General features: G+C 34.0%; 1 protein-coding gene across 1 annotated transcript in view; it reads left to right on the top strand.

Moving 5' to 3' along the window:
• The window catches only part of cntnap4 (contactin associated protein family member 4), a 156,262-nt gene extending 132,485 nt beyond the window's left edge, over positions 1-23,777 (top strand). Inside the window, exons 16-24 of the mRNA XM_031890976.1 lie at positions 76-246; positions 1,383-1,601; positions 13,119-13,358; positions 14,642-14,863; positions 15,961-16,094; positions 17,555-17,642; positions 19,420-19,641; positions 20,296-20,367; positions 22,583-23,777. Of these exons, the coding sequence (XP_031746836.1) occupies positions 76-246; positions 1,383-1,601; positions 13,119-13,358; positions 14,642-14,863; positions 15,961-16,094; positions 17,555-17,642; positions 19,420-19,641; positions 20,296-20,367; positions 22,583-22,782 (1,568 nt within the window). The 3' untranslated portion in view covers positions 22,783-23,777. The remainder of the gene's footprint in view (positions 1-75; positions 247-1,382; positions 1,602-13,118; positions 13,359-14,641; positions 14,864-15,960; positions 16,095-17,554; positions 17,643-19,419; positions 19,642-20,295; positions 20,368-22,582) is intronic.
• Positions 23,778-24,519: the final 742 nt, after the last annotated feature.

Below are 24,519 nucleotides of genomic sequence, written 5' to 3'. Positions count from 1 at the left end.
CAAAAAGTGTTTATAACAACAATAAAAGAAATATGTAACTTGCTTCAGTCAATGCATTTTTTTTGCCATGCCTAGGAAGTTTTTGGAACTCAGCTTCCTTCAATACAGTCTCATCATACCTTCACTTTCCTACTCTTCATGGTGAAATTAGTGCCGATGTGTCCTTTTTCTTCAAAACCTCATCACCATCTGGATTATTTCTAGAAAATCTGGGGATTAAAGACTTTATTCGAATAGAATTGCAATGTAAGTTTGGTGATTTTTTTATTCTAATTGTCATTATTGTATAATAATTTTGGTTACAACATCAAACAAGAACATGGCCCATATAGAGTACTTTAACTACATTTTGTTTGCAGATTCTGTAAAGTATTCACACACTATTTTTAACTAAGCCAAACTATTTTATTTAGCCTCTAATATTTTACTTTTTAGGGAGATTCTTTCAAAAAATAAATGCACTCTGGGAGAAGAGCTGTGAAACACAGTAACATTTCTTGTTAATATAATAATGATGCTGTTTAAAGAAATGTTGTTCTTTTCCCTAATACCTTTTAAGATTTATTTATTTAAATTAATCAGGAACATAGTTTTGCCTTTAGTGATTTCATCTCTTATGGAAAAATATTGATAAAGATTATAATAATAAACGCATTAACTAACATAATAAAGTTTATGTCACAGATGGGGCCAATTTAAGGATGCTCCAGCCTTCAGGCTATAGCATTCAGCTACTAAAACCACTCAAAAGTGGTTCCTAAACTCTTGTGTGGTTTCTTCATTTCAATACCTCGGCTTCCTGCCAATCAGGTTTTTTTTCCCGAACAGGTTTTTCAAAAAAATTAAAAGTTCAGCACCTGAAACCTGCCTAGCTTTTTATTTTTTTGTCAGGAAAAAAAAATGCAGAAAGCGAGGTATTCGTGGATTAGTAAATCTCCCCCTTAGATTTGCGCTTGCAGTGGCACCGTTCTCCAGTTTGAAGGTAAGCTTACTAAATATGAGTATTTGCAAAATATATTCTCCTCCTACTCTAGGTAAGGACAGTGAAGATATCTCTTCCTATCTTCCTGCCTGTTAACAAATATACTTAAAGCTAATTCTGAGCAGTTTCATTGTGTTTGCCAAACATAAAGGCCTGTTGAGTTAAAGAATTTCTGGCACTTAAGTTTACTGTTCAGGGGTGCGATCTTCACCATACCTGCTTCTTACATTTTGTAAAGTTTGCTTGAGTGTCCAAAACCTATTACAAATGAATGCTGTACTCTTTAAAGGCCTATTTTTAAAAATGTATTTTTATTTAAAATGTGTTACAGTTTCCATGTAAAGATAACCCATTCATTGAATAAAGTTGCATAACTTTAGCAATATCATCTCATTAACAGCTCCAACAGAAGTGGTATTTTCATTTGATGTGGGAAATGGTCCCTTTGGGGTTACAGTACAGTCACCCAGTAATTTAAATGACAATCAGTGGCACTTCATAAAAGCAGAAAGGAATATAAAAGAAGCATCCCTTCAAGTGGATCAGCTGCCGCAGAAAACAATTATCACTCCTTCTGACGGGCATATCCGTTTGCAGCTCAACAGCCAGCTTTATATAGGTAAGTGACTTAATTATGTGGAACAAGAAAGATTATAAACTAATTGTAGTATACACACAATTATGTGTATGAAAGTACTATTTTATATGACTGTCATATACAGTATTTCTACCCTTGCAGGGAAACTACCATTTATCTTTCATGGCTAGGCATAGTTTAGAATTAAGCATCACACACTAAATAGCTATACATTTATTGATTTATATTCCTTATTTCCATATAAATATAGCAATGCTAATGTTAAACTGATATTTGTAGTAATGGAGTGTAGGGGTGATCAGATATTAATCATAAAGTCAGAAAGCATAAATACAGTAGCTTTATTTTAAATATGTCTTTTACTCAAAGGCAAATACTGAAATCTTGAAATAGAAGTTACTTTATTTGCACACTAATAACCAGTTAAAAAAAACATTATAAAAATATATTTGTGCACACATTTTGTTCTTACAAGGCTATAGGGATACAGTATGTATGGAGTCACTGCTTTATATGTCCAGGTACCACTGGCTAAAAACTGAATAAGAACTGAATCTCTACTGTAAAAAGTATAGGACTGTGTACAAGAAAGAAATATACCATTAATACAAGTATTCACATAATCACCCTTGTCTTAAACAACACACTCAAACTGATTATATGCACTAGAAATAGTATCTGTTACTATGTTACATCAGATTCTAACAATGCTTTGGATATTATACAGTACAGCTACAAAGATACTGACAATAAGTAAAGCTGTAGCATCTTGTTTTGGTCATGTCAAGACAAAATCCTTTTAATATGAGCATGCTGTATTTTTGTGTACTTGATGGTGACCATTGATGGATTTGTCCCCAATATTGTACTGTAACAGCATGAGTTCTTACCTTTAATATGCCTTTTATGTGAGCAGGAACCTTGATGCTGGAATGGCAGTTGATGTCATCTACTTAGATTTTTCTAAAGCGTTTGATACAGTACCTCACAGAAAGTTATTTAATTGAGAAATATTAGCCTAGAGCATAATATTTGTTAGTGGATAGAAAGCTGGCTGAAGAATAGATTACAAAGAATGGTGGTAAATGGAACATTTTCTAATTGGGCTAGTGTGGTTAGTGGAGTACCGCAGGGGTCAGTCCTTGGGCCTTTGCTTTTTAACTTGTTTATTAATGACCTGGAGGTGGGCTTAGAAAGTGCTGTTTCTATTTCTGCTGATGATACTAAATTGTGCTAAACTATAAGTTCCATGCAGGATGGTGCCACTAAGCGCTGGCAACCTTTCTCTTTCTTTTTGATTACAAATAATGGCTTTTTATCATTTGTAGCAGCTAGTCACAAACTGAGAGCTGGCAACCTTTCTCCTTCAGGATGCTGCCACTTTGCCTTTAAGAGGGGCCTGGATGAGTTCTTGAACAAGCATAGTATCCAAGGCTATTGTGATTCTAAAATTTACAGTTAGTATTGATGTTGGTATATATGTTTTATGTATGTAAGTTACTGGGTTTATTTGGATGGGTCAAACTTGATGGACTCTGGTCTTTTTTAGCCCTGTGTAACTATGTTAATATTTTGAGGCTAAGGTTAGGTAAGGGGAGGACATTTGGGAAAAAAAGAATTGATATGCAGCTTGTAACTTTCATTGTAAGAATTATAGCCATTAATTTATGACAGGATGGATTCTGGTGTAATAAATTCCAATTATCATCAGTCTAAAAATTTTCAAATAGGAGCCTTTGGTTTTTTAGTGGCAGAGAAGTATAATGGCACAAGAGTAAGGGTTGTATCACAGAATTGTACGCTTAAGATATGGTCAGAGAGGTAGATATAAAAATCAAGATTGCAAGATCAAATGTAAACAATGGAATAAAAGTCTAGATGAGTAATATACAACTATGTTTAACATGAGCCAGATAGGCTCATAGGTTTTGTATTTTGGCTCATTATATATCTCCTCCATCCAATGTATTCAGCTAATTTAAAAATGATAATAAGCTCTGTATATTAAGCTTCTTACTGTCGCTAATTTTGTCTCAGGCTTATAGATATGGAAAAGTTTATCATACTTTTATCATACTTTTAACTTTGAATACAGTTCTTATTAAAATATTATTGTTGCTCTTTACAATTGCTTTGAAAAAACAAGAATTCTGGAATTAGTAAAAACCAAAAGTTCCCCCTAATTTACTGTTTGGTACAGTCATAAAAGAATTACTCACATGCATAATTTTGTTTCTTTGCCCTTTGTTTCAAGTCATTGTTTGTATATACTGAAATCAATGTTTTAGGGGGTGACAAACCCTCCCTTCATTAGGAATAATTACTGATTGGCACCACCATTAAACAATAACAATAGATTTTTTTCTTTTTATTAAAAGAAAAGGCAGAATACATTGTAACAAAGGTCCAATATACCAACATAGGGGGTGAAGCAAGAAGTAAAAGATATACACAATATTAAAAACAAACTTTTATTGTCTCACAGTGGATGTATAGAAAATAATATATTACGCTTATTGAGGCATCACAATAGCATTTTTTAACAGGATGGTAGCAATGTTGCAATAATGTTGCAATGTGTGTGGTTGGAACACTCATTTGCATCATTTGTATCTTACAGCACCACTGAACCAAGAAAAGCCTTTAAATATGAACCTAATTTACAGTAAACAGTTCAGGAACATGCAGGAGTTCAGGAGTTGCACAAGCTCCGTAACGGTCTGCAAATGTTAGCAAACCAATCTGGGTTGCAATGAACTATATCTGCAATATATATTTCCTTTCTGTAAGGAAGAAATCCAAGCCCGACTTGGGACTCCCCCAGTTACATGGGAGTAGGAGACACAATAGGTTACCTGAAAGCAGTTCTAATGTGTAGTGCTGGCTCTTTCTGAAAGGTTGTCAGTTCAAGAAGAAAATTTTAAATGGTAGCGTGAATTATTTGCTATGTCAACAGTGCAATTTAGAAATAAAAAGTATACCATAAAAATTAAGTTATTGGTCAGTTAGCAATTGTAATGAAATAGGTAATGTATGGAATAAATAATAATTTAAATGAAACATTATCATTTTAGAATAACATTTGCACTATGTATACATTTTGGTATGTTTTTCAAGTAACAATCCAACATTTTGCATTTGATTTTAATTTAGTGTTTGTGTTTTGCAGACTACACTTGCAGGTGTTTAATTATAAGGCTAGAGTATACAGATGGAACAATGGTTTTAAGAACATTAGATCTTTTGCATCCAACATCTATTTAAAAAGTAACTCTAAATTTAAAGTGATTATTAACCTAGCTGTAATAGAACCAATTTATCATGGAAGTTAAACTGACCTTGGATGCCTTTTTAGGATTTTGACTCTTTCTATTTATCAAGAAGAGGAAACTAATTTATTAGAATAAGAGTCATTAAAAGGAAACCATTTTCAGGAATTAATTATATTCCTATGGTAAAACTAAATGTCAAGTCCCTTTTACAATAGCAAAAAAGGTGTTTGAAGTCCTGCTTTTGGAAAGCAGTTACATGTACATTTGAATATATATATATATATATATATATATATATAGATAGATAGATAGATACCACTCCGCAAAAAATGAGTATGTACATATATATATTTATATATGTGCATACTAATTTTTTGCGGAGTGGTATATATCTATATCTATATACACACAGGGTTGGAATGACAGCACACGCAGGATGTTTTTCAAGAAGAATCACAGAGGTTTAGTTAAATAAATGTGAGGCTTTATTCAGTCCGACGTTTCAGTTCCTATCTGGAACTTTCATCAGGTACAGTAACATCACAGTGCAGTACAAACGTTTTTAAGCAAAAAAGGCCCTTGGGCTACATTTTTTTGTGTTCATCTACTATCTTGTTAACCTAATATGATTCTCTGTTAAAGTTGCATTCTTATTTAGCTACTTCGTGTTTCACCGTGTTTCCAATACTGTATTCCTTCCTGTATAACTTAAAGGGAATCTATACCCCCCAAACAATGTAGGTCTCTATAAAAATATATTGCATAAACAAGCTCATATGTAAAACCCTGCTACAACTTAAAGTATTTTCATAAAAATATACTTTTTTAGTAGTATGTGCCATTGTGTAATCCTAGAAGTACTAAGGGCCACCTCCTGGGATCATAGGATTCACAGTGTACAAAAACAAGCCAAGGCACACATACATGCTAGGCCCCATCAGCCAATGAATGAACAGAGTTCTGCCTTTTGCTTTCACACTCCTTCCTGTAAGAACTGCATTATTTCTGGTCATGTGATCTCTGAGGGAGCCCACAGTCCATCACTAAATAGTGGATCAAGGGACAGGATGTAAAAGGGCAATATTTACTGATATATATATATATTCCAGTTTGGCGAGATTCTTTAATAGGTCACTTAACATAATATAAACTGTTGGTTAAGTATCTTGTTTAATTCCAGTGTAACTTCCAGAAAATAGACAATCTGTTCAGAAAATATTATATTTCATAAATTATTAGTGCTGGATTTCGTTTCGGTTTTGTATCACTCCGATGTGTTTAGCAAGCTTGTATAAAGAATGCAACCCCCACCAAGTGATCCATCACCATTTAGCAAAATCAAAGATCCTAGAAAGATTGTTGCAGTGTCTAATATATAATGGTTCTAACTGCTGTAGATACAAGAAAGGCTTTCTCTTGAACATAAGTATGTACCATTTATATGTTATTTTTAAAGGCTGGGAAGCACGACTAAAACATGTAATGTTTTTCAGCTGCAGCAGAGGCAGGTGCCATATATTTTAGAAAATAAAAGTGGGAATGATTGTAACAGATAATGGTTCTAAAATACTGTGTTTAAAGCTTTAAAAATAGCAATTGAACAAATTATACCTTAGTAAGGGTGAAAATGATACACAAAAATTATCTTGCAGTCTTGCAGTACTCTCTACAGTCATATAAAAATAGCACATGAAATACATATTTTATAGAGGGATTGTGATTTATGCCAAGGCTTGTGACCTGATCCTTAACTATAATTCTGATATTCTGAAGTAACAATCAAGGTTTAATAGGGCACTGGACATTTAACCATATTTACACAGAGGATATTTTAGCCTGATCCTTTAGCTACAGATGGTGGGAATTTAGTTTCCATATTGTGTGGGAAAAAATGGGCTCTTTTAAGATGAAACTGCCTTTCATGAAAGTGTGTCAAGATTACTGTAGGGATGGACATACTCCACTAAGTTCTCCTTTGGTTGCATACAGTTGATTATTTTCATAGGGGAACTATCGCTAGTGGGAATGCATCGTACTGGGTAAAACAATATTACATTAACTGTTATTTTTAGTTAGAATACTTACATTGGCAGTTTGATTCTCCCCCTTGAGCTTTAGCCTCCACATCTGCCCCATACAAGTACAAAGTGACACAGACCAAACACCTATCCATGTATCCATGAAAGACTACCTGCATGTTTTTTGTGATTTGCAGCAGCATCTTGCTTTGAATAACTTCACTTTCAAATAATACCAAAAAACAATGATATAAAATACGCAGGCAGGTATTTTAAAAGTGACCCCCCCCCCCCTACTATTGCTGATCCATTCCCAGCACCCCCACAGCTCCAGCTGTAATGCAAAATAAGATGGAGTTCAGTAGTACATGCTCATAAAATCAAACACAAACCATTTAGTTTATTTATTTAGTCTTGCTAAAATCTCTTGCTTACTCAGGAAGGGAATTGGATAGTTCTAGTTCTGCGGGAACTACAACTGGAGTGCTGGAGTCCTCTGCTTGTTTCAAAATATTTTGTTACTGTGCCCAAATGGAGCGTGGATTTAGTGAAGGAGGTGGAAATAAAGAAGTAGGCTGAACATGTATTTATTAGACTAAATTTCTAAGTGATCTTGTCACCCTAGCTTATATACCACTGTGCACACCTGTAGAGCGTGAACTGCTTTTGTATACTAATAAGGTCCTCACTTAAAGACATAAGGGCTCATTTACATCCACAGATGCAGTAGGCAACTTGCACTTTTCACCTCGAGATGCATCTAAAACCACGTTAAATGCACTCTACACATTCCTTTATAGTTGCACTCAGCACCAATCAGTCCTTCCTGTCTTCTGTCCCTGCAGCTATTGACGCATGACACGGTGTGAACCCTTGAGCTGCTGTTACCTCCTCAGCAGATAGTAGCTCCAGGGTTCCCTCAACTCCCTGCATCACACTTGCGGCTAAAGAATCGGGTGCAGATAGTTGCATAGTTGAATTGGGTTGAAAAAAGTCCATCAAGTTCAAGCCTTCTGAGTGAACCCAGCACACACACAAACTTATACTGACCTATCTATACACTCACATACATAAACCTATATACCAACATCAATACTAACTGTAGATTTTAGTATCACAATAGCCTTGGATATTATGCTTGTCCAAAGAAATCATCCACACTCCTCTTAAAGGCATTAACAGAATCCGCAATCACTCAGAAGGGAATTCCCCAACCTCACTGCCCTCGCCATCAAAACCAGCTATCCTGCTTCAAATTAAAATTTCATTTCTCTAATCTAAAGGGGTGTTCTCTGGTGCACTGATCCTTTTTATGGGAAAAAGAACATTCCCTATATATATAATGCCCTCTCCTGTACTTATACAAAATAATCATGTCACCTCGCAATAGCCTTTTTTTTCAGAGAAAACAACCCCAGCCTTGACAGTCTGTACTGTCTCCAGCTCATTAATATATTTCTTAAGGAGTGGAGCCCAAAACTGCACTGAATACTCAAAGTGAGGCCTTACCGGAGACCTATAAAGAGGCAAAATTGTGTTTTCATCCCTTTTTTATGCAAGACAGCACTTTATTTGCTTTAGTAGTCACAGAATGACACTGCCTGGAATTATACAACTTGTTATCTACAAAAATCCCCAGATCCTTCTCCATTAAGGATACCCCCAACTCACTTCCATTTAGTGTATAACTGACATTTATATTATTTCTACCAAAGTGCATAACTTGCTCAACATTAAACCTCAATTTCTATTTTGCTACCCAGTTTTCTAATTTTGTCAAAAATAATAAATAAAAAACACAAATACAAAGGTTTTGTAGAAATTATAGCTATATTGGCCAACAATAACAATAAACATTGCAAGCTTTTGGAGCTCTAAGGCCCCTTTTTCAGGCAAAATTCAAATGAAAGCAGAAATGGTAAAACATATATACTGTTAGATCAGAGAGAAGTGTTCATTGTGTTTCTCCAATGTACATTATTACTGTGGAGCACTTTGTATTCCAAGAGTTTGTTTTCCAAGAGTGTGTCACTGGGTATTTGGTAATGCAAACAAAAGACAGAAATCAACAGGGTACCTGTTGTATTCACCTACAACCCACAGCTGAACATTATTAGAAATATAGCCAGAGACCTGCAACCCATGCTCCATACAGATACCAGACTTTAGGAAATATTTCTTGAACTACCTTTTCTGTCTTGTAGGCAACCGCCAAGTCTGAGGAAAATAAATGTAAGAAGAGCTTTTTTCTCTGATCTAACTGTATATATGTTGTGCCATTCCAGCTTTCATTTGTATTTTGCCTGATAAAGGGGCCTTAGAAAGCTTGCAATGTATTTTTATTGTTAGCCAATATAGGTATCATTTTTATAATACTTATTATTTGTATTTGTGTTTTTTATTTATTATTTTTGCCACTGGCTAACACAGTACCACAGTTTTTGTTTTCCAATTTTGTCAAATCGCTCTGCATCTTGCATCAAACTTATAGTTTTGCACAATTTAGTAAAAATAGAAACAGTACTCTCTATGCCCACCTCCAGCTGATTAATAAACAAGTTAAAAAGCAAAGGGTCAAGGACTGACCCCTGCCGTACTTACAACACTGGCCCAATTAGATAATGTTCCATTTACCGACACCCTCTGTAATCTATCCTCCAGCCAGTTCTTTATCCAAGTACACATATTATGTTCTAGGCCAATATTCCTCTTTCTGTGCAGTACTGTAACAAATGCTTTAGAAAAGTCCAAGTAGACTGCCATTCGAGCGTCACGGTTCCTGCTCACTTCCTTATAAAAGGCAGTTAGTCCAATTAGTCTGGCCAAATCTGTTACACATAGACCATGCTGGCACTAGTATTGCAATATATTCAAGTATCCTGTCACTTATTATCCCTTCCAAAAGCTTTCCTACCACTGATGTCAGACTATCAGTCAGAAACGATGCCAGACAGACTGCGAAAATATTTGGTGCTACTGCACCTGATTTGCCATGAAAGGGCAGGAGTAGTTGCATCTGTTTTTTTGACTTGGAAATAATTGTGCTGGATGCCACTTTGTTGAGTCAGACACAGTGCAATTACATGTATTTAACACCTGCATTTTGCCCTCAATGACGCATGAATTCTAGGAAAACCAGTGCATTGTGGGAAAAATGACTATTACAATGAGTTCAGTGCAAAATTGCACTTTGCTCTCTACGTCTGTGTAAGTGAATGTGCCCTATATATATTCAGTCATATCAGTAGTTACTACTGATAATGTTTTCTGGCTACCTATCATCTGCAGGAAGAATTAGGTCTGCGAATTCCAGTTATACTGCTGCGAAAATCAGTTATTTATACTACAAAAAGCCCACACAGTTTGATATCCATGATAAATGAAATCATTTGCATACAGCACCTTGTAATTGATCATTAGCAGGCCTATAAAATGTTAGGGGTAGATTACCGAAAGTCTTCTTTGAATGCAGCAGATGTTTGGAAGGTTTCTAGAAGTGGAATATAGAATGAACTGGCATTCTTTCAGACTAATTTCTTTATTGGATAGAGTACTACTTATAAAATCAGACAATTTGCTGTTCATATGTACCAAACTTGAAACATTTAATTAACTAAATGAAAATGAATTCTACTTTGCCATAATGTTTTTAATAGACACATATGGTTGCTATATTTTAATAAATATTACGGTACTAAAACAATTGCTTTCTTCCTGACTATAAACCAGCATATTATATCTTGTGTTAGCACTTGTACTTTTCTAACATTTTAGATTAAGTATAAAATGAGACACTGGTGCAGTTATGTAGCTAAATACAATATACATGGTTCTATAAGGAGGGATTTTTTTTATTATTATTAAAGGCGTTTGCCATAAGGTATAAAATGTGTGCCCTTTTTAGTAGATTTGTTCATTTAAATATTGTATTTTTATGATAATTAAAGCTAAGTAGTGATGAGCGAATCTGTTCCGTTTCGCTTTGCTGAAAAATTCGCGAATCTTTCAAAAGATCTGCGAAACAGCGAAAAATTCGCGAAACAGCGAAAATGTCGTGCGACCAAAAAAATTGTCGCCCACGGCTATTATTTTGTCGCGCGGCTATTGTTTCGTCGCCTGCGGCTATTGTTTCGTCGCCCGCGGCTATTATTTTGTCGCGCTGCTATTGTTTTGTCGCCCGCGGCCATTATTTTGTCGAGCGACTATTGTTTCGTCACCCGCGGCTATTGTTTTGTCGCACGGCTATTGTTTCGTCGCCCGCGGCTATTATTTTGTCGCCTGCGGCTATTATTTCATCGCACAGCTATTATTTAGTTGCACAGCTATTCTTTTGACGCCGGCGACAATTTTTGGACGTGCGGCAAATTTTTCCGCAGCAAGTTTTTTCAGCCGTTTTGCAAAACAATCCGCCAATGGCAAAACGCGGAAATTCGCCGCGAATCCATGCCTGGCGAAACATTTCACCCATCACTAAAGCTAAGTATTATTAATAGTTTCAGTGCTTTAAATGACACATATTTTTTCAAATTGCAAAGTTCCTATCCAATAACAGGCCAGCCTACAAATCAATCAGTTAGGTACATTGAAGGTCAGCTAGTGTATGACCAATTTAAAGGCCACTAATTCTAAATCATATTTTATGTTTGAGTTACTGAATGGAATTTCAGCTTGACTATATACAAACTATATGGTTCAAACTGCCTTATCTTCTAACGTTTTAATCCCTTTACAGAAACCTATGAGGATTATAACATTAGAGGGAGGTGAGAAACCAGTTGAAACTGCTAAGAAGGCACTGTGTGACATAGCTTGAAGCATAACCAGTCATAATCATGCCTCTAGATATAGCTGCATAAACATAGCCACTAGAAATGCCCAAAGCTTGGACAGATTAATATCATGAAAATGTGTAGGAATCTTCCATACCAAGCAAAATTCAGCAGGAACATTAAGGTTTTTTTTTTGTTAAATAGCAACTGTTTTACATAATCCCAATGCCTGTGGAAGGTACTTTGGGTTTAATAATAAAAGAAAGAGAGATATTTATCAAAATTGTTGAATGTTATATAATGATTAAATGTCAGATAGACGGCAGACAGATGGAGCCTGCAAAATAAGACAGATTCACTCATCACTACTCAGAATGATCTAGTAGTTAACCACAGGGCTAGTTTATCAAAGATTAAATCTGAAATCCTACACATTTCCTAGAGGAGTTCTAACCATTTAATCTTTCCTAGAACTATATAAGATAGATCTGATTGGCAAATTGATTTGATCAAATCAAAAGGTCATTTCAACAGGTTTGGTTATCTCAGACCTTCCAAAATAATCACCAGAGTTACTGGATTAGATATAAGTCTATGTACAATGTTAAGTGAATCCATTATCCTGGAAGTGTTTTATTAAGTGATCTATCAAATTCAGTCAGTTCTGAACAGTTCATTCTAACGTGTTCGGGTGCAATATTAGGTATAATGTATTATGACAATCATTATGGAATATTCTGAATTCATAACTGATGCATTTTATAGGAAGGAAGATACTATCACCATACTATCCTAAAGGTGCCCATACACGTGAAGATCCGCTCGCTTGGCGAGGTTGCCAAGCGAGCGGATCTTCACCCGATATCCCCACCTATGGGTGGGTGATATCGGGGAACATGTACAGTAGGCCCTGGGCCCCAAACAATCGAATTATAATGGCAGCAATGGGGCAGTCGGTTCAGGGACCGCATCAACGAGCTGATTCGTTCCCCGATCCAACTAAATCTTTTAACCTGCCCAATCAATATTTGGCCAATTTCTGGCCAGATATCGGTCGGGCATGCCCCTCGTTCTTGCCCCTACACGGGTCAATAAGCTGCCGAATCGGTCCAAGGGACCGTTATCGGCAGCTACAATCGGCCTGTGTATGGCCACCTTAATTAGCATAAAGGAAAATGGGAAAATATGGGAAAAATACAATGTCTATATGATAATAGTTTTGTAATTATAATATATATATTTATTAACTCTCACATGATCCATACTCCCCTTAGTAGATTTAGGAATGCTATGGGTGCTGCACTAGGTTGTATAACACATTAACCTGTAACTACTGTGCGAACTCCACAGTAGATTGGACCAAATGTTTGTCTAAACAAAAAAAAAAATGTAAAATTCTGCATGTGCATAAAAGACACACTTTATTATGGAAGACGTAGGTTTTATAACTTAATACTTTAATTCTTTTATCTTATACAGGTGGAACAGCATCAAGACAGAAAGGATTTTTAGGATGCATACGTTATTTAACATTAAATGGAATTGCCCTTGACTTGGAAGAAAGGGCTAAAGTGACCCCAGGAATTAAACCAGGATGTCCTGGACACTGCAGTAGCTATGGGAACCTATGTCACAATGGAGGAAAATGTGAAGAAAAGCACAATGGATTTTTATGTGATTGTAATTCCTCTGCTTACGGAGGACCATTTTGCAAGAAAGGTACAAACTCTCTTACATTTCTCTAATTGCATTTTAAACTCATTTTTTTTATAAATCAAAAAATCTAAAGAAATGCAATTATAACATATTAGTATTACATGCCTATACTTTGATAAGCGCAATAAACATGCAGACCTTTTTTAAGATGATTAAATCATAATGCAGCACAAGCTTAGGCAAGACTGTATATCATTTTTTTCCATCTATGTGACATAAAAATGACAATAGCATAACATGAAGCAACTTCTATAATGTTTCATTTTAAAAATCTTGTACATTTGCGCTCCACCATAATTTGTCTGTATTAAGATATTATTCAAGTTATAAAGTAGCTTAGTCTACCCCCAGGTTTATCATTACAAGCAGGTACTAAATTGAATAAAGTCATAAATGTCATCATCTCTATCTTGGACTCTATGTAAGTCGTGTTTAATTATTCCCAGGCGTTGATCAAACCAGTCTTTAACATCATTTCCTCTCTCTCTGTTTTTGATTACTTCCAATGAGATTGTGTCTTACACTAATAGAATTGTTCATAAGTGTAGATGTATAATATATTTTTAAATGTTTACAACTTACATAGTTACATAGTTACATACATTTTAAACTTAAAAAGACAAACTTAAAAAAATATTTTTGATAACCTTTAGGATCTTAATTAACTTTTTTGTTACCTTGGGTGATTAATGGTGCAATGGAGAACAGAAAGTCAGAACCCCCCTGCAGATCATATGGTATGTGAACAGAGTGTAATTAAAATCTACCTTTTAATAGCTACAAATAAAGATAAAAAGAAAGGAAAGTTACCTGTAAACAAAACACTTTTGGTTAAAAGTAAAAAAGAAAATGTCTAAGGGCTGAACTCTCACTAACTTTCATAATAGGAAGTTACTATTTAAGCCTAACATAGAGGAACGCAATACAATTAGGTATATACTGTAGACATGAAAACCACTATGCCACCTTTTAGGTATATTTTAGTGTATACTCTATAGTGGCTTTAAGCTTGCAGAGCTTGCAAAGGCATAATTTGTTGCATTGCAAATATTTTCTGTTGCCAACTAGATTTGTCACAATACATTTTAGACACCTATTTCTAGTCTGTTTGAGAAGGATGTTGGTGTTAAATATATGTATTAGAGTGCAAAGCATGGACAAACTGATGTTTATATTGAGTAGATCAATATTAGGTGGAAAATAATTTTAGACTTAATGATTTTTCTTTATAGGTTCTTGATCTATTTGTAAAGGAAATGTGCACTTTGTTTTCTTTTTTTTTCCAGAGATTTCAGCATACTTTGGTGGTGGGTCTTCAGCAACATTAACATTTCCTGAAAATTACACCATATCTAGAAACGCCAGCTGGTACTCTTCTGCTCAACACCCAGACACAAACAGTAGAGAAAACATTGCATTTAGTTTTCGAACTACTCAGTCACCGAGTTTATTACTTTTTGTGAGCTCTTTCAATAAGCAATATATTTCCATCATCATTGCAAAAAATGGTAGGTTCTCTTGTTCATTTTATAAATGCTATTATATAATGTTTTATGGTTAATGAGGTTTTTTTCACTTCAGAAGTTAAACTCTGCAAATCACCAAGATGCAATAGCAAACATTATAATTAAAATTAGCTGTTATCAGCTCTAATAATCTGTTAAGTAACAGTTTACATTGTTCATATCATGTGATAAAAGTTCAGAAGTGCTTCATTGCTAGTAACGTGGTTGGGAAATGTGGTTTTTAGAAAACACTGTTCAAACACAGAAGGCAGGGCAGAATTTAATTGCCTTATCCTTCTTACAACTTCAGGTTAGCATGTTCAGGTTCAGCTCTATGCCTCCAAGGGTCATACAATGTAGGAATTTTGCTAAGTGCTTTACCTGTCACTATGTAGTAAAAAAAACAGTATTCCTAAGATAGTTTGATACTTTACTCTAGGTATTGAATGAAAGACACTGCAATATTCTCCAACACATTGAACAGACAACAATTTTGGGTATGGGAACTGTTATATGCAATTCTTGGGACCTGGTCTAGGGATCTTTACATAACAAAGAAATGGTGTCTTCAAGCTAATTTAAAGCATTAAATAACATACAAATAGGATTGTTTTCCCATCAACATAGTTTTAAGCTCATTTCGTTATCAAGTTTATCAAAGCTTCCCAGACTGGATTTGCAGTGCAAGAATATAAATATTTTGCCTTCGGGGCTGCTTAGAACTGTACTAAATGGTGCACATACAGCGTTGCATGCTGCGCTGTTCACTCTTGAAAAAGTAAATTGCAGTTTGTTCTTTTTATAACTAGGTCAAAAAAGATTATTTAATTACCTACCTCGCAAGGGCCAAACATCAAGGGGCTTCAGTTTTACTGTTTGTCCTGTTTAGTTTAGGAAATAACAAAACCATAGATTTTTTTGTTATTAATACAGCAGGCAAAAAGTACATCCAGCACAAGCCTTACTCATTGCAGTTATATTGAAGAGAGGGTATACAACCCCTTTAACTCTGTTTAGTATTTGTAAAGGAATGTATACAGGGCATAGTCTTGTTTAATACTTCAAAATGTAAGTGATGAATACAAATGTTATTCTTTCAGGTAGTTTGCAGATCAGATACAAGTTAGAACATCATCTTGATCCTGATGTATTTAATATCAATACAAAGAACTTAGTTGATGGACATCTCCAGAAAGTGAGAATTTTAAGAAAAGGAGAGACACTCTTTATAGAGGTAAGAGACTTAATATGAGAAGGTTACTGAGAGACTAAATAGTCACTCTTTAGTACAGGAATATGGAATCTGTTTAAAATATTATATTATTCTTTGACATATCTGCATCGAGCATAAAACAACATGTAAAAAATTATATAATCAGACACCACTAGTGTTTGTTTTAATGAGATGTTTTAATAGTCAGTATAGTAATATATATAAAGTCATATAAGGTATCTGTTCTCCAGAATGCTTGGGGGGGTTTCTGGATAATTGGTATTTCTGTAATTTGGATCTTCATTCTGGATCTAAAAAAACATTTAAACATTAATTTTACCCAGAAGCATTATTTTTCTTCCAATGAGGATTAATTGGCAGTTTTAAAATGATGGATTTTAATAATAAAATTGTACAAGGTGCAGTTCCCAAAGCTGTACCTGCTCTCTCAGATGATGAGTACAAAGTAGTTAGTAATAGGAATATACAGTGCAAGCAATTTGTTTTACCAAGAAGTATTTAGTATTCAGTTTTGGATATGAAAAATAGTTTTTTCACAACTGAACCTTCAAATTACTCTTTTTATTTTCCAAGTTAGATTCTCCCAAGTTTCTTCTTAAGTTTAGTTGCTCAAGTTAATCATTCAAAAACATTTTCACTGGTGGGAAAGCCCCAACAATTCTATGTTTAGCCACAGTTATAATTATTAGTATTAATGATGCCTTTGCTAAAAAGAGAATATTTTGCCGAGTTTATTAAGGACTTATTAAGCACCTCTATTGTTATGAATAATTCCTTATGTCTTTAATACAAAAAAAAGTTCCAATACTTTCCCCTTTGTTCTTCTCTTGGTCATTTTAACCTTATGTTTAACCTTTTCCTTTTTGTATTTCTTAGCATATAATCGAACATGGCATAAATGGGTTGGGGAGTATGTGATAAAGCAATCTACACAGTAATGGTCAAATTTTGACAGAATTCATAGTTAACAGACCTGTGTCTGTTAACTTAATAGTGATAAAAGGCCCACCCCATCCAAAAATTATGATAAAAATGATGAAAAAATTCCACCCCTCTCTATTCATTTCCATGGGATTTTTAGAGGCATATTTATCAAATGGTAAACTCTGACTTTTACCCATTGATACACCTCTAGAAATCCCATGTAATAGAGAGTGGTGGAATTTTACTGTGGGGAACTTTTACCACTGAGGATTAATGTATGTACAATCTAATCACAGGTCAAGAGTAAATAACAAAGTATTATTATAATTGTGAATGTAAATTTGAAGGTGCTTATAATGAGTGAGGGAAAGAAATGAACTTGCCATGAGATAATATTTACTGTATCCTGTAATAAACCAGTCAAGTCTAAATCCTAATCTCCTGAAACCTCATATATAGATTTTATTTAAAAAAAAGGATTTGACCAAGAAATATTTTATTACATGTCTAATTAATATATTAAAATATAATTTCAGGTTAACCAGTATACAGCTGTAAAATTTAGTCTCACATCAGTTACTGAATTCAAAGCAGTTCAATTTCTTATCCTTGGTAAAATATTAGGTAAGTAGTTTTTTTTCCTTTTTTCTTAAAGAGAACACTTTCGATTTATTTTTTTGCTACAACTTTCATAAAATATCTGTAATTCATGATGAAATGTATTTTGCTAGAATATTAGGATTATGTCCAATTATGACCAGGATTATGAGTCCAACAGTAACCACAATGAGTACCTCTTATTGTAAATTATATTTACTGTGTGCAGTGCTGATGCAGTAAATCTGTTGAATACTGTAAAGTAATTATACAAAATACTGAATGTACATTTATGCTTAATTAAAGCAACAATTCTGCATACCCCTGGCTTACCCCTGGCTTATGCATCATTTAAAATTAGAAATCTAGGGACCATGGGGGATGCAGGGCTTTGGGAGTGTTGTATTTAAACCTGCTTCTGACACAAATGTGCTCTGCTTGTGGTTATATTTTGAATCCATGCAAGACGCAGAGCACAACTAGCATGCAGCATGAGCACGGGTGCAAGGAGTAAGTGCATAGTCTCTAAGGGGTGCACATTTGCTCTTCTTAGATTTCTAGTACTTGCACATCTGCTCATCACAAATTAATCGTACTGCCTTTATATCTTTAATGCTAAAAGGTAACCTCCTGGTAAAATTCAATCTTTTTAAAATCCTTTTATTAATTTATGTGATATGATTGGAATTCTTTGGTTTCTTACTGCAGATAGCTGAATAATTCTCATCTTCCCTAGAAACCAAATACCTGTATAGGGTACTAAAATAGAGAGAACGAGCCTTTAAGTGAGACTTGATTGGTAGAGCATGTAATTGAAAACAAGAAGCCAAATTTAAGGAAATATGTAAAAAATGAACCAGTGAAAATTATATTTAGCATGCAGCAGCTGTTCACATTCGATATACTTAATTTAATATTTTATAGTCTCTTTGAATGAAATGAATGTAATAAGTTAAACTTTTTTCACTGTTTAATGTAATAACAGTTATCTTGTGTACTTTTAGTGAATTCCTGCAACTGCAGCCTCCAGCTTTGGCACTGTAAAAACTTCACATTGGTTGTTTTTCTGACTTTTTTATTTTTTACAATGCCAGCAGCAAGTTTCTATCTTCTATATGAAGACTTAGGGGCCCATTTACTAAACAATTTTGAGATAAATTCATATTTTTTCTAAATTATAGAACATTTTGGATGCACGCAAAAAGTTATTTGTGGTTTTCAGTAAATTTCCACAAAAAATTGTATTTTGCACATAGAATACGAACATTTCGGAATTCCTGAAAGCTTTGGTTACACTTTCATTGGGACTATCTATTTACCAGGTTTGATCTGTTGAGTACCGTTGAGTCCTAAGAAAGGCTTCCAAAGCCAGACATGGAAGGCATCAAAGCCAGAAAGGTTTTTGTGGTGTTAACGAACTTTTCGGCATAAAAATTTAAGGCCAGAAAAAAAATGCATCTTAGTAAATGTGCCCCTTAGCCTCCTTCAGATTCCCTTTTCTTGTATCACATTATCAGTCACCCCCTTCTTCCATTATATGTTGAATCCTTTTAAGTAGAAAACATGTGAGTTTGTATCTTTTATCTATTTAGCTAATGAATGTCTACTTGGATAAACAAGGTGTAATGGAAAGATTCATTGCAATATATATATATAATCTTTAGTCTTTTTTGTGATCACTTTACTGCATTTTTTCCACCTCAAATTGCTTTGTAATATTTTAGATATTATCTAATGCATAATGTAATATACAGAGTGCCAATTGTTTCATTTAAAAAATAAAATTCTACATTTTAATTTACAGCAGAAAATGATGAGCTTGATCTGGAGACAATGAAAGCAAATGCTAATGGATTCATTGGATGTCTATCTTCAATGCATTTTAACCATATTTTTCCTTTGAAAACTGTTTTGTACCATGAGAAATCACCACAAGTAATAACAACTGGTCACATTACAGAATCCAGCTGTGGTTCTGTAAATGGTATAGATTCAGCATCAAGTGAATCAACTCATACATTTGCAGGTAAATCCAGGCAATTTTAGAATAATGTCAGTATTGTTTTCACACTGTACTCTTATTATGTCCATCCATATCAGTTGATTTGCCTTTTATCACATTGTAGGAATGACTAAAGCAAGATACCTAGATGGAACTAAGTGATGCGCTAAAGTTGTTTCTTCCACTTTTCTTCCAAATTAGCTATAGGGTTGACAGGAAGTATTGGGCAGTGGAAAAAAATAGGATATTTTGTATAATCTGTCAAAGGCAAGCTAGGCAGAGAACCAGCTAAATCAGAATAAATATATATGACCAGGAAAAGAGAGACAAATGCATTTTGGTTAAGTATATACAGATGAAAGTCAGAAGCAGCACAAAAAGAAATCAATATAGACTTGCAACTCTTGGGCTTCCAAGACAGAAAGAGTGCATTTAAAGGTCTGTAGCTGCATCTTTATATTTCTTTTTTTTTTTATTTTACTAGACTTTTCACATTTGTTTTTATTATTTCATAAAATTAAAAAATAGAAAATTGATCAATAATATTTCAAAAGCTTGGCAAGTTATATACAAAGTACTATCTATGTAAGCACTGATGGACTCTACTGCTAAATTTATGTAAATATTTATCCACTAATAAAAGTCCACATTTCTTAAGAAGATATTTATGTTTTACAGATCATTCAAGACCAAAAGATGAAAGAGAACCCATAGCTAATGCAATCAGAAGTGACTCTGCAGTGATTGGGGGTAAAATCAAAATACAAGTTTGAATAGTTAAATATTAAACCATTCCTTAAAAAGGGAAGACCTGCTTTTAATATGCCTTCAATTTCTGTAAATCCATAATATTTTTATTATAAAAGTATTTGAATTATGGTTCACTTATATTTCTTTGGAAAGGTTTGCCATTTCTTATATGTTTTCAATGTGTTTGTGTGGCATGTGCATTTAACTGTGTGCATGTTTATGTATGTAATGCAGATTTAGCATTAAATGACAACAATTTTTAGCAAAACTGACATTCAGATTGGAGCTGATTGTATGCATACTTAACATAGTTACAAAAAGCAGGAAATGAGCTTGGGTTGAAACAAACATTCACTTATTTCTTTAGAAGATGAAGAGGATAGAATACACTATATGCAATTATATATATGCAAGTATAATGTATGCCCTAGGTATTGCTAAAATGTAAAGAGCATGGTGATATTTAAATATGCACAGCAGTTATTATCAAAATTCAAGAAAGTTGGAATGGGTTGGCATGCAGTGACTGTCATGGCCACAAATAGCTACACTACACAAAAGATAAAACGCGTTTCTAAAATGTAGTCAAAGCCAAGTGAAAACTGACAAGGAACAGAAAATTAAGGACATGGCTCAGAGATCATATCAGAACATATACCACAATTTAGTCCTTACTCCATGCACATGCAGCCATATTATCAACATAACGTCAATATACATTAGCAAGTGATAACAAATGGACACTGCATCATAGTATGTATGTATTGTATGTATGTATATCTTTATTTATAGTGAGCATGTAAGATTAGTCACTCACAATAAATCTCCTCTTCTTCTTTCAACTAATCTTTTTCAAATGCTTTCCCATTGGTGAATGATGGGAAAACACATGCATTGTTTCGGCTTCCCAAAGTTGCATCACAACTTTGGAAAGCCAAAGCAACTAATATATTTTTCCACCAGCGATTCGTAGATTAATTACCCACAGTAGAGGATATTTATCATATCATATCTATCATAGACCTAAAGGATAAAATAATACCCAAAAATAATATTGCAAGGACCAAAAATCCTTTTGTTAGCTGTCACAATACTGAAATAAAGACACAATTGGCATCATGTCGACTGACATAAAGAATTCATACACTGAATAGGGAAGGTGGGTGTGGGATTGCACTCTCATTACTCATTACCAAGAGGAAGGGGAGGAGGCATGAGTAGGCTTAAAAGTAAGAATAGGTGTTACCAACTACATGGCTCAAAGAGAGGAAAACAAAAACCCCAAATAAATGTTAACCCCTTATAGTAGGGGGAGTGTAAGTAAAACTACTCCCTCTATCGCCCCTCTGCACTTTTATTGTGCATTTTATTTCATTTCTAGTGACCAAGAAAAATGACGTAATACATATAAGAGGTAGCAAAAATGGACGTATGCATATAGATTACCATGCATCCACATGCACATTTACTCCAACAATTAAATTAAAAACTGACACAAGCAAATGTAAGAATTGATGGTGGGGGACTTGTTAAGATAAAATCCAGATGCTTATTTGAGTATGCAGTCTACTTAAGGGACTGAATATAGCAGTTTGTTTAGAGAGTCGTAAGAGTTAAGAACTATTCCCTTTAGTAAAAACCTTGAAAATAAACCACTAATTCATGATTAGCTGTTCTATACAAAGCAGATGTGTTCCTCTGCATTGCCAATGAACATTGTATTATGTTGTTGATAATGAACCCACCAGACTGTTTTTAGATGCTTCGTGTCTGTACTGATAATGAATACACTGCATTGTTTTATGCTGTTAAGAAATTGGAATCTATACTCTATTCTCATAATGAAGATACCATATTTTGAAATAATGATGCAGATCTATAAACAGAGAGCAAACACAACACATTGTCATGCATTCTATTTACACTTCCTAACAAAATACGCTTGATTAGCTACCTGTTGCAGCGTAATAGGTGTTGGTGAGTAAATACAGTGAGAGATTTGTTATCTGCCGCAAAATGGCATACACAATTGCGCACACTGTAATTTTGTACTTATTAAAAAAATTTGCATAAAGACAAAATTATATTCTGCAGCTTAGAAACAAAATAACAGTATTAAACACAATGCTTTATTGCTGCTAAACAGTTGACTTTCTTTGTTTTCTTAATCTTTTCTTTAATCTGTTCAAACAATCTTCTTTTCAATTTCCTCCAGGTGTGATATCTGTTGTGACATTTATCCTGCTATGCATTACTGCAATAGCAATACGGATTTACCTGCAAAAGAACACATACAAAAAAAATGAAGCCAAAGCCTCAGAAAATGAGGACAATACAGACACAACGGCAGCACTGAAAACTGAGATCAGTATGCAAAACACAATCAACGAGAGTCAAAAGGAATATTTTTTCTAATAGACTCCCATTGTCTAGCTGAACAATGAGACACAGGGAATTTCTTGCTAAGCAAGGGGCACTAGCAGATCAACACAATATAAATACTGTTCATGCACTGCAAGCAAACAATGGACTGGAGATGTGTTAACTGGACATATAATCAGTCATAGTGATGACTAGAAGAGGCCTCTAAATTGTACATGCATTTCTTAGGTTTCATAAATGCATTTTTCTGTGAAAGTAATCCTGTATTGTACACACTTTTATTGTTGGTAGTTTCAGATTGTTCTGATGTGACTCTTTAAACATGCAAATTTCCAGTATTTGATATAACGTTTAATTACTGGACTGTTCTGAAGTTACGGCTTTTCAGTATCTCTGTGGTTTGAATTGTTTTGTTCAAGATAAAAGCTGGACTGTAATATCCTATTTCAAAAGACAAGGTTATTTTGTGTTTTACATTGTGAAGTTTAGTAGCTCAACAAGGAAATCTGGCAAATACTGCCACACAAAACAAATGAATCCATGTACCTTAATATGAAAAATGTGTGAAGGCATAAAATGTGTCACTTGTACAGAAAACTAGCATGAAGATCAAAGATTTGAGCACATTTTTAATTTATAAAATATTCTATACAAATCATATATTAACATGCTATGACCATAATGTCATTATAAAATTCCTACCCAAAGATTAAATCTTTGGAGTAGATATTTGTGAACACTACATAGCTAACAAAAATCCAAAAGAGGGCAGATTTACAGGAGACGTATTCACTGAGGCACTTCCAGAAGAAAAATCACTAAGATAATGCAATTTTTTTGTTTTATAAATTTCTGTTTTACAATAATGTAATATTTTGAAAGAATGAGGATTGGTGCATTTTTGATGTTAAGGATATTCTTACAAAAGATTAATCAGATTACAGTAAATGAATTGAAAAATATTGTTATGAAAATGGTATTTTATTTGTAAAGATTATTTTTATTTATTAAACCCATTAATTACTTTTTCTGCACTGTCTTATTTTGTTGTGGGCAGGGCTAGATTTGTGCTCTTTTTTCCTTTTTTTAATAAAATTAAGAAAACAAGTTGGACTTGATAATATTCATTTTGTCTAAACCAAATGTATTGAATTATAAATCCAAAAATATATCCAACTATTTGTGTGTTTTATGAATTGAATATATCCATAATTATAATTAATTGTAAATATTATATTTTTATATAATACAGAAAATAAGGGAAAAAACACCAACAATTATGCCTTGGTATTATTGTATATGAATAGTTATGGTGAACTCTTTACTAGTTAAACTGGATGAAGAGGACTCTCTTAGTTTGGCATATTTAAAATGGTAGTTCAATATTAAATTAAGCTTTAGGGAGTTATTTATCAACATGGGTTTTTTTTAATGCAATTCAAAATTTTTGGAGCTAAAAATCATGATTTTGAATTGTGGTTTACAAACTGAAATTTTGGATATTTATTAAGTGAAAAACTAGAATATAAAAGTTTGGCATCTGAAAGCTTGCAAAGTTATTTAGAAGTCAATAGGAGATGAACTATTAACTACCCTGTTTTCCCGAAAATAAGACATCCTCTGAAAGTAAGGCACCCCCCGATTTTTAACCCCCCTCGGAAAATAAGGCACCCCCCGAAAATAAGACACCCACCTACGGCTGGGCGATAAATCTCACCCAAACGATGGAATAAATGTGTACTGTATTCTTCTTCATGGAAAAATAAGACA

This window comes from Xenopus tropicalis, chromosome 1, assembly GCF_000004195.4.
Source record: "Xenopus tropicalis strain Nigerian chromosome 1, UCB_Xtro_10.0, whole genome shotgun sequence".
Lineage (NCBI taxonomy): Eukaryota > Metazoa > Chordata > Amphibia > Anura > Pipidae > Xenopus > Xenopus tropicalis.
The sequence above is the reverse complement of the archived record's forward strand: the minus strand, read 5'-3'. Positions and strand labels throughout refer to the sequence as shown.